This window comes from Acipenser ruthenus, chromosome 21, assembly GCF_902713425.1.
Source record: "Acipenser ruthenus chromosome 21, fAciRut3.2 maternal haplotype, whole genome shotgun sequence".
NCBI lineage: Eukaryota > Metazoa > Chordata > Actinopteri > Acipenseriformes > Acipenseridae > Acipenser > Acipenser ruthenus.
The window spans coordinates 25,480,902-25,490,793 of NC_081209.1; the positions used below are offsets into that span (position 1 = coordinate 25,480,902).

General features: G+C 35.0%; 1 protein-coding gene and 1 long non-coding RNA gene across 7 annotated transcripts; one reads left to right on the forward strand and one right to left on the reverse strand.

Annotated features, from left to right (window-relative positions):
- The first annotated feature begins 341 nt into the window (after positions 1-341).
- On the forward strand, positions 342-4,434 carry LOC131699141 (uncharacterized). 6 transcript variants are annotated; one of them, XR_009308050.1, is made up of 7 exons: positions 342-899; positions 1,176-1,516; positions 1,669-1,750; positions 3,207-3,268; positions 3,517-3,572; positions 3,687-3,772; positions 4,020-4,434. It is a non-coding gene; the product is annotated as an uncharacterized LOC131699141 (long non-coding RNA). The 6 variants fall into 6 exon arrangements; XR_009308053.1 differs by having other exon boundaries at positions 1,215-1,516; XR_009308054.1 differs by lacking the exon at positions 342-899 and adding an exon at positions 2,161-2,300 and having other exon boundaries at positions 920-1,516.
- Positions 4,399-9,887, reverse strand: LOC117428430 (leucine-rich repeat protein SHOC-2-like). Its single transcript, XM_034047427.3, has 5 exons — positions 9,752-9,887; positions 8,377-8,590; positions 7,286-7,706; positions 6,218-6,357; positions 4,399-5,040 (listed from the first exon to the last, which is right to left on the reverse strand). The coding sequence occupies exons 2-5, from the start codon at positions 8,530-8,532 to the stop codon at positions 4,951-4,953; spliced, it is 807 nt and encodes a 268-aa protein (XP_033903318.1). The 5' UTR covers positions 8,533-8,590; positions 9,752-9,887; the 3' UTR covers positions 4,399-4,950.
- Positions 9,888-9,892: the final 5 nt, after the last annotated feature.

Sequence of the window (9,892 nt, forward strand, 5' to 3'; positions counted from 1 at the left end):
TAACACTGCTTGGGAATATAATGGAGCAATTCATCCAGCTTTTAAATGCCTTTTGCTTTTCAATTTACATTTCACCAAATCATTTTGACTGGTGGTGGCTTGACTATGAAAACATCTATTTAAATCATGCAAACACAATTACCAGCAGTGTAACAGTTAACTGAATATTTTAATACAGTTTTAAATAACTTTCATGATCAAGGCTTCCTAAGGGATGCATAAAAGACTCAACCACTAGATCAAAGTGCTGCTGTGATTTCTTATATATATATATATATATATATATATATATATATATATATATATATATATATATATATGTGTGTGTGTGTGTGTGTGTGTGTGTGTGTGTCACAGAATTTGACTGACGACAAATAATTGCTGTTTTATAGTTGTCATGAAAATGATCTACTGTATATTTCATAGTCTGCTGATACATATCTACTGTATATTTCATAGGCTGTTGCTACAAACACAAGTTTAAAAAGCCTATATTTTAAGACAACAATCGTCTTTAAATAAAAATAAAAAAAAAGCAGGACACGGTGTACAACTTGAATACAAAAACAATCTTATATTACTGTGAACATATGGTAGGCAACACAGAAACGAGAACTACGCGCAACCGCACTAGACAAATGCAGGGTTTTATCTCACGCAACCTAACAAATATAATATTCACTTAACAAAGTTCTACGCAATTGTTTTTGTCAGACCAAAAGTAGGGAAACAATGCGTTTTTTTTCTGCAATTCAAAGGCGAACTCCACAAATCCAGCCACGTGCGGATCTGACGCTTTCGGGGTCGTGTCACGAGATGAATGAGCGTCGGATATGAATCGATTCTTGTGAAGATTTTTTTTACTAAACCCCCCCCCCCAAAAAACAACTTTCATTGAGGTGAGTACACCTAATAAATACATAAATAAATAAATAGTGTAGAAAGGTTCGTGTGGTTTACCGATTTCTAAAACCATAAAAACTAATACAGACATCGAGGCGTGCTACATTTCCAAACCCTGTGAGGGTGGAGATGGTGACGTGAGAGACCTTTGTAAGAAATAAATACCAGAAAACTGCAGTAAAATATAATTAAGTGATTTTAAAACCATACTGTTTTAAAAAACACATACTTCAAATAGGCTGTGATAAGTTGTCTGTTTCGTGTTGTTTCAGGATTCATTAGCTTTTCAGACCTTGATAACTTGTTCGCAGATTAACCGGAATTCACTAGCAGTCGATCTGCACGAAGACTAGAAAAATGACAGAAGCCAAGGATCGACCGTCACAGACAAACAAATAAGTAACAACAACGTGGAGGCGTTTCTTTAAATTTTTAATACATTTTTTAAAATAATAAATTTGAGTTGCAATAAAGGAATTTCATAAATAATAATAACACTGAATATTTATTACATGAATAGGATTGACCTTGTTAGGGCGTGTTTTGATGATGTTTAAAAACAAAAGAGCATGGTTTTCTCAGAGTGTAAGCAGGCGCGTATGTGATTTGTGGGGTAAGTAGTTCATCTTTGATAGGCATTTCTTAAATATCAAATTTATTCTCAACATATAATCTGATTTACTATACTTTTAAAGATGTTTCTCAATAAATCATAAAAATGGCTGCTGAGTTAACATATTTTTTATACTATTTGTGTCTTTTCAGTGGCTGAAGGTGGGATGATAACAAACTTGTTCACAGCAGACTATATTTTCAGTGAAGATGCTTGCAACCCTGATACTCAAAGGTAATGTATTCATTACCCAAGGAACATTTATTATTACTATTATTATTTACTATATATTGTGCAATATATATATATATATATATATATATATATATATATATATATATATATATATATATATATATATATAATTTATTTCTTAGCAGACGCCCTTATCCAGGGCGACTTACAATTGTTACAAGTTATCACATTATTTTTACATACAATTACCCATTTATACAGTTGGGTTTTTACTGGAGCAATCTAGGTAAAGTACCTTGTTCAAGGGTACAGCAGCAGTGTCTCCCACCTGGGATTGAAGCCACGAGCCTCTGGTCAAGAGTCCTAACCAGTACTCCACACTGCTGCCCTACACGCACGCACACACGCACGCGCATTCTATATGTTTGTGTTAACTGCTCTTGTTCTAGGATTTACCGGAGTCTGGATTATGTGGAAAATAGGATTACAGTTTTTCACACCTCCTACCTTTCTGCCTGTGAGAAATCCAAAAACAATAGAGCTGTGTCTATGGGTCACTTTGTTCTCCCCCCAGCCCATGTTCAGAAAGGTGTGTATACAAACAATAATAAAACAAGCTAGTGGTGTGTAATACACTGACTGACGTTGCAGGCTCAATTCGTCAGGACCCATTTGCCACCGGAGTTGTTTTTTCCGGTGGTGGTTTTCTGCACAGTTGCCATTCCTGATGGTCAGGTTGGTCCATGCCATTGCATGGGCACTCACTATCATGCCCATTGTGAAGTAACTGAGATCCTTCTGCTTTCCCATGCGTGTTTATGAGTAGTTGCACACAAGTCTCACAAAGCTTTTATAGGTCTGGTCTTAGATCACAACATGTCATATAACCACTTGCATCTTCATACTCGCATACATTGCAGACTATGGAATTTTCTGATTATACTTGCATCTCGAATTTTTAGGCCAGTCACTGTATGAATATGTGTGTGTCTCTAATCAACAGATGAGATTAATTCATTTTATTTATCTTTTTGATCTCGCTCTTTTAATTCCCATTTTATAGTTCAGTAGTACCCTGTGAGACATAAAGTGTGCCATAACATTGTAATCTCCTACAGGAATGAAAATGACCAAAAAACAGACCCCTTTTATGAAAAGTTGAAAATTATTTTTCATAAGTATATTCGGGGGCTTTTGGCTGACCCTTGTGCGATAACAGTATTCATTTTTAAGTTGAAGTGTTGGGGTTTAGTGAAGCTGACTTAGATGTGTCAAAATGTTGTATATTCAATATGTTTGTACCAATGCACACATTGTTGTAGAAATTAAAGGTATGACAGATAAAGTGCACCCTGTGCTTCTAACACAGACCCTCATCATTAGAAACAACATTATGTTAGAACAGGTCTGCTTCTCATGAATACATTAGGAAAAGTGTAGAGTACTCCTCCTAGTGTTATTTTTCCACTCACTTTTAATAAATGTTTTATTGCAGATATAAAAGCCGAGTTTGGATGCTTTATTTGGGAGAAAGAGGATTGTTTAACTACAAAATAAGTAAGTGTTCTGTAGTCTTGTTTTGTTTTAGTGTTTGTACAATTTGCCTAGTTTTATGTATAACAATCCAATGCTTGTGATTCTTCATTTGGTTCATAATGATTTATAGATTAGCTACAGCAGTTTAAGAAATGTATAGTCATTTTTTATGTATATAAAAACAAGAAAGTATTGTCAAAGTACTGCAGGCTTTTATTAATAAAACTTTAAAAGGTATCTGCAAAACATTTGTATTTATCTTTGAACAGGTACCCTGCGACAGGTTGACCCTGGTGAAAGGGAAGAAAAACAAAGACTTGCGCAAGTCAGAAAATGATTATTTATTTAAAAATTGTGACTGTGGGGGGGGGGGGGGGGGGGGCAACATAACTTAATTGCAGAAATTACAAATAAAATAATTTGTTGTTTTCTTTTACAGACAACAAATATGTGGATTGAAAACCTCAGAAAGAGGCATGACGTGTTGTAATCTCCAACAATACCCAGTGAATAATATGGTCACAGGTAACACCTCTATCCATTCATTATTAATTCACTGTTGGTATTAAAAACAAAGGCACAATCAAGTAAGTTCCAAGAAAGCGTGTAGCTTTGAAAATAATTTGGTTAGCATAAGGACATAAGTATCTTAAATTCTGCTAAAGAAAGTTCATTTAAAAAAAATAAAAAAAAACAGTATGATGTAATTTATTGAATAACAGCAATTACTCAACAAAAGTAAATTAAATGTAACTCATGTTTGCTTTAACAGGTTACATCTTTATCGATGAAATGAAGAAATATTCAGGGGAGTTGCATGACTTCACTCCCGGAGATGCCGGATATTCAGTGTACAGAGCTCACTGTGAAAAATATATCTTACCATCTGGTAAGAACAGAAGGGACAGAATTCACACCAATTAAAATGCACCAGAACTGATTCTCAGGAACTGTTTGTGTGTTCAATGTGTAGTCTTGCAGTCTTGGAAAGTTTGTATACTCACTTTCTGTATGTTTTAGTTGCAGTACCAATTATTTTAACTGAAGTTACTAAAGACAGATTTATTTTTATTTTTTGTTTAAAATATTGCAAAGTTTTAGTAAATTACATTTGTAAATCAGTCTGCATGTATTATTTCTTGATGATTTTTTAAAAATCATACTAATTAAATGTTGATTCATATTTATACAGTAGTACTTGTTTCTTAAAGTTTTCTTAACTGAATCAACTATGTGTTTTTATATTTATTTTTAAAATGTTTATACATTTGAAACCAATACTGTATGAGCCATTTGGCTCGCAAGTAGGCAAGACGTTTTCATTTAAATGTACTCAACTGCTTCTATCGTACAGATGAAAAATACAGCCATAATGTCTTGGATGAACACATTTAATTCAGTTTCTTACCATAAATAAATAACAAAATATTATATATGTACATGTTCAGTTTAAAAACAGAATCAATGTACAGTATTGGAAATTAAATATTCAGAAACAGATTAACGACACTGAAATAGCATTAACGGACTGATTAATCCTGCAGAAAAGTAACAGACATAATACAGTGGTCCAAGTCGCAGAAACCTTCAACACTCGACATGTCCAGGTTGGTCAGTCAGTATTTGTGATACAAATAAGATAGGGTCTGTCCTTACTATGGCAACTGCATTCTTATACTCGCCATTTTATCACACTGTATTGGTCATCCTAATATAACTTCTTCCTCATTAGTATCTTCAAGACTTGATAATACCATTTCATTTGCTTTTCCCAGTAATATGAAGTCCAAACCCTAGAAAAATAAATACATGCCAAAAACAGTTATCTCAGATAAAAAAATAAGTTTCATTCTGATAGTAGAAGGAATACATTTTGTTTTATTTCTGAATAAAAAAGTAATATTGTACTGAGATTGCCCAATGGGTTCCCAGAAAATTCTGGAAAATTCATATATAAACAACAAATACATTTGGTTTTACTAAAAGTGGCCTTTCGCTGTTATGGAGAGACTGACCTTGTGATTCAGACTATGTACATCATATTTTCACCCCAGTACAGTTTTTCTTTCCAGTCTGCAATTTGCCTTCTATTTTTACAGTATTGATAACCCTGAATGAATGATTTATTATTTAGATTCCACTGCTCAGTTTCTGACACCTCCTGTCATTTAAATAAAACATTATTTTCACAAAACTTCCACAAGATGGCAAACTCAGCTCACAAGTGTGTAGCTAAAAAAAAAAAAAAAGAGCATTAACTCCCCCTCCTCCATTTTTATTAGAATATAATAAATATCACTTGATAGGGTTGAAAGATAGGGTATTTCGTTAAAGTAGGCCTGTTTCCTTAAATTTCCACTGACAACTGAAGAATCTAGCATTTGTCACAGTTAATCTAATAAACAGTATAAACACTTCAAATGTATCGCTTGACTGTTTTTGTACACGTGAAATGTTTCTAATCAGATACCACGCATTTTTTTTGCCATTTTTAACTTCTGTGAAAAAATGATCAGGTATTTCAACCCCATGCCTCCAGGGGAGGTAATACCTCGATTTGTGTTTGAGACCAGACGACCATGATCACCTAACAGCTTTCATTATTTGTACCACGCCATAAGGCCCTAGTGGCCATGTTGGTAACTAAGCATTACATAAAAAAGACATTTAATATAACTACGCAATTGATACACTCTGCATATGAAAACACTCTTACTAAAACTGCCCAAGGGAAACCTGACCAGTACTCCTGTGTATATCAAAACAGTCCTGTGCTCTGACCTGACCTCTAATGTTGCATTGAAAAGTGGTGGCTGTTTGTCTGTTTACTGCAAGCACCCATTTGCAAATGTGTGCACAACTCACAATTTAATTTGGTTTGCAAAATTCTATCAATTTGTATTCTTCATAAGACTTCTATTGAGGAATTACAGAAATAAGCAATTGACATAACTAGATATATACCCTTACCTTCCAATGACCAGGTCTTATTGTGAGTGGGTTTTCTCGGAGATCTAATTTAGTCAGACTTGTTAATCCAAGGATCCTGTCATCTGGCAGTGATCTAATGTAGTTGCACTTCATATAAATGACAAGAAGACTTGCCATGTCTATAAAATAAAAGTAGGTATTTTACTTCAATTCTTTCAGCACTAAGTAACTTTACAGACTTTTTAAGATAATAAATCAAATGAGAGCAATAATGGGTAGAGATATACATATTTGCATATTAGACTGATGGTCTGCTGTTTTGGTTAGATTTACCTTAGTGGTCTGCAGTGCTGAAATCTGGAAATCAATGAAGACTGTGGGAGAATGTGGTGTGCATGCAGCTCCACACCTTGATCATCATCGCTGGTTTTAAAACACTACCCCAATGTATTCTTTTACATGCACTGCAACCTTACAAGCTGCTTTTATTCAATAACACAATAAGAGCATGTTACACTGGAACATTTTCAATACAGTATACCTTAACAGCTGTACTTGGTGCAAAATTAGTTTTGGGCATTTTAAAAATATTGATAAATATATGTATATTTGCATATCCTGATTACCCATAATTCTATATCTACTGCTTGCTCTCACCTCAACTCAAAAGCTACAATATGGCGATTGGACTTAATATGGAGATATAAACTCACACATTTTGGAATAAATTATAATTTGCATTTGTTTATAGAATGATTAATGACTTTCTCAAGAAAAGACAATAACTAATGACTTTCTTCTAGAAAATAACATCATCATGCGCCATATTGTCAATGTTTACATAGCCACTTTAAATGTATACTCATGAGTATGTACTGGACAGTGGTTTATTAAGAGCACCTGATACAAGAGGCTTAATGAGTACATTACTATTCATTTTTATCTGCACGGCATCAACTACAATGGGTGTGACCCAGTGCAGCAGTATTTCCAGGAAACATGCAACAAAATCAAATTACACAGAAATCAATCTGGGACTGGTATCACTAAAAAGCACTTACAAATATGTAAATTATAGGTGTAACAACATTTTCTGACATCACTGACCTGACAGAGATTCTGGAACTTGTTCAAATTTGTTTCCATCCAAGTTCAAGTATGCCAAGGCTTCAAGGTTCATGAAATTCTTTGGAAGATCACTCAGTTCATTGTTGGCTAGGTTTAGCCATTGGAGAGCTTTTAGCTGCACAAACTCAGTGGGCAGCGTGGCAATGTGGTTATTGCGTGCTCCTATTTTCTGGAGTTGTCTCAGTTTCCTGAGAGAAGAGGGTAAGGAGATCAGGTTACAGCCCACAGCCCATAGTTCTCGAAGTTCCCTCAACTCCCCAATCTCTTCTGGGAGTACAGAGACTGGATTATGGCTAAGGCTCAGGTAGGTTAGATGACAGAGAGATCCAATGCCACTGGGTAACAGAGTCAGCTGGTTTTGATCAAGAACCAATTCCTCTAGTTTCTTCAAAGTCAGAACCTAAACCAAAGAAACACAATGCTTGTTTGTAATGAATTTATATGCTGTTAATCTGTTTTTGTACACTGTAAATATAATGTGCTGTAAATACTTTTTGTGTGTACTTTCGTTATGTACCATTTGTAGATTTGCAAGTATTTGAGCGACAGTAAAATGTTCACAAAGCTCAGAAAACACTGATGTTGGTAAATTACCACTTTCTGGATGCGGTTATTCATTTCTGAATGATTTGTTTTGTTTACTGTATGACTGAAACAGAACCGTTAGATACGGAATATGTTCCAAATAATTACATATTTATCCCCTACTGAATATGGGATATGTTCCCATTGGCATCCTCACAAAGTAAATATTACAAAGCAAGTATAATATCATGCAAATGTATTGAGGCAGCTTTTGCACATATGAATTGGTAACCTTGGTGTTTTTAAAACAATTGTTATCTTTATGGTCCTACTAGTGCTATCTTATCAAGATACTGGACATCACTAAGGGGTGGAAAGTCAGGAAAAAGCTAGGACTAAAAGACTTTTAGTACTGAACTGAGTCAGTCAGCATTGCCTTGATACAACAAAGACATATCAATATTTAAATACTAAAAAATGGCAAAACAAAATGTAAAACAAAAACACAAAAGGTTTAATATATACCAGTAGTGTCACTTTCTTACCTCAGTTGGTGGCAAAAGGAGTTTATTGTCGTTCAGAAAGAGCTTTTTTAATTGTGTCAGTTGAGAAACAGAGGGTGGCAATACTTGAAGTTCACGATGACTTAGGTTTAACAGTTCGGACTGTTTACAAAGAGCTTCCAAAAGCAAGGCATTCATTGTGGCTTAAAGCTTTTCCAAGACAGCCCAGCATACTCCACAGGGAAGATCCTCATCACTGCAACAAAGAAGAAATGCAATTTCTTTAGTTTGATGTTACAATGGGGCATACAAGTATTGTCACCCTGTGATATTAAAACATTGAAATCATAACTGGAGCTAGTCTGGCTTATGGACCAAGACCATTTCAACATGTTATCAACATGAATTACATGCTACTCGGGTGAATAACATTGCAATTAGCATTATAGAGTGTGAATAAGTGGTCATTTGATGTATTCATCAGACATTGAACAGACACATCAAAGAAATCATGTCAGTGGATCGCAAAGTTTCTTTGGAAAGGAAATGGATTTCTTCCTGAGAAGAAAACAAATACCAGCAATAAGAGAGGTATGCATGGTTGGGCTAGTATTGCTAAGAACTTTTATACCAGCTGTAGAGTGGTCTTTTTTTTGCATATACGTGATATGATCGCTCGTTGTGATCACTTCAACTTCCTCTGCTGGTACATGTGTGATTGAGGACATTTTTCTAAACGGAATGAGGTTTATAAAACATTTGGAAGCAAACTTTCCTTTCAGTCTTGCCGCTGGCAACTTCACGCGCGCTGTCAGAACTCCCTAAATGATGCAAAACGTACGCAATTTAGCAAAACGGTAATGATTCGTCACGCACACGTGACCTTTCCTCAGACGTCATTAACTCGCCCCCATCCGTGTTTTCATCGTGTTTAACTGTAACTTCATTTTTAAAAAGACCCAGTGCAATGTTTAATGTGTTTTGGTTTCTGAATTAAAACAGAGAAACTGGCAATTGTGAAATTAATTCGTAAAGGCGAGGTGAAAAGTCGGAAGAAAACACAGAATCCCTAATGTGTGTGTGTGTAACTCATCCCGACACAATGGAGGCAGTTTTTTTTTTTTTTTTTTTTAAGAAAAAAAAAATCCGATTCTGGGGGGGGCAACTGCCCCCCTTGCACCTACCTGCGGACGCCCATGTTTCTCAGACGTTGTACAAAACAACAATAACAACAACAACAACATTTTATTTATATAGCGCCTTTCATAGCAAGTATCCCAGGGCACTTTACAAGATTTAAATAAACAAAAAGAAACAGTGACCAGCTTCAGAGGAACGCAGGTTATTCCACAAAACGTAATTATGTTGAAAAATAGTTACGCTACATTGCTAAGGCTAGGAATCATAAAATACTTACGATCTCAAAAAGTATCTCAGGTATGTAATTTTAGACAATATTTTAAGCAATATATCATGCAACCCAGCAGCGCCGTTTATGTTCCCATAGTAACCAAGCCTGTTAAGTTCCGTCCATCCCAGAATCATATCCGGTTCAGTG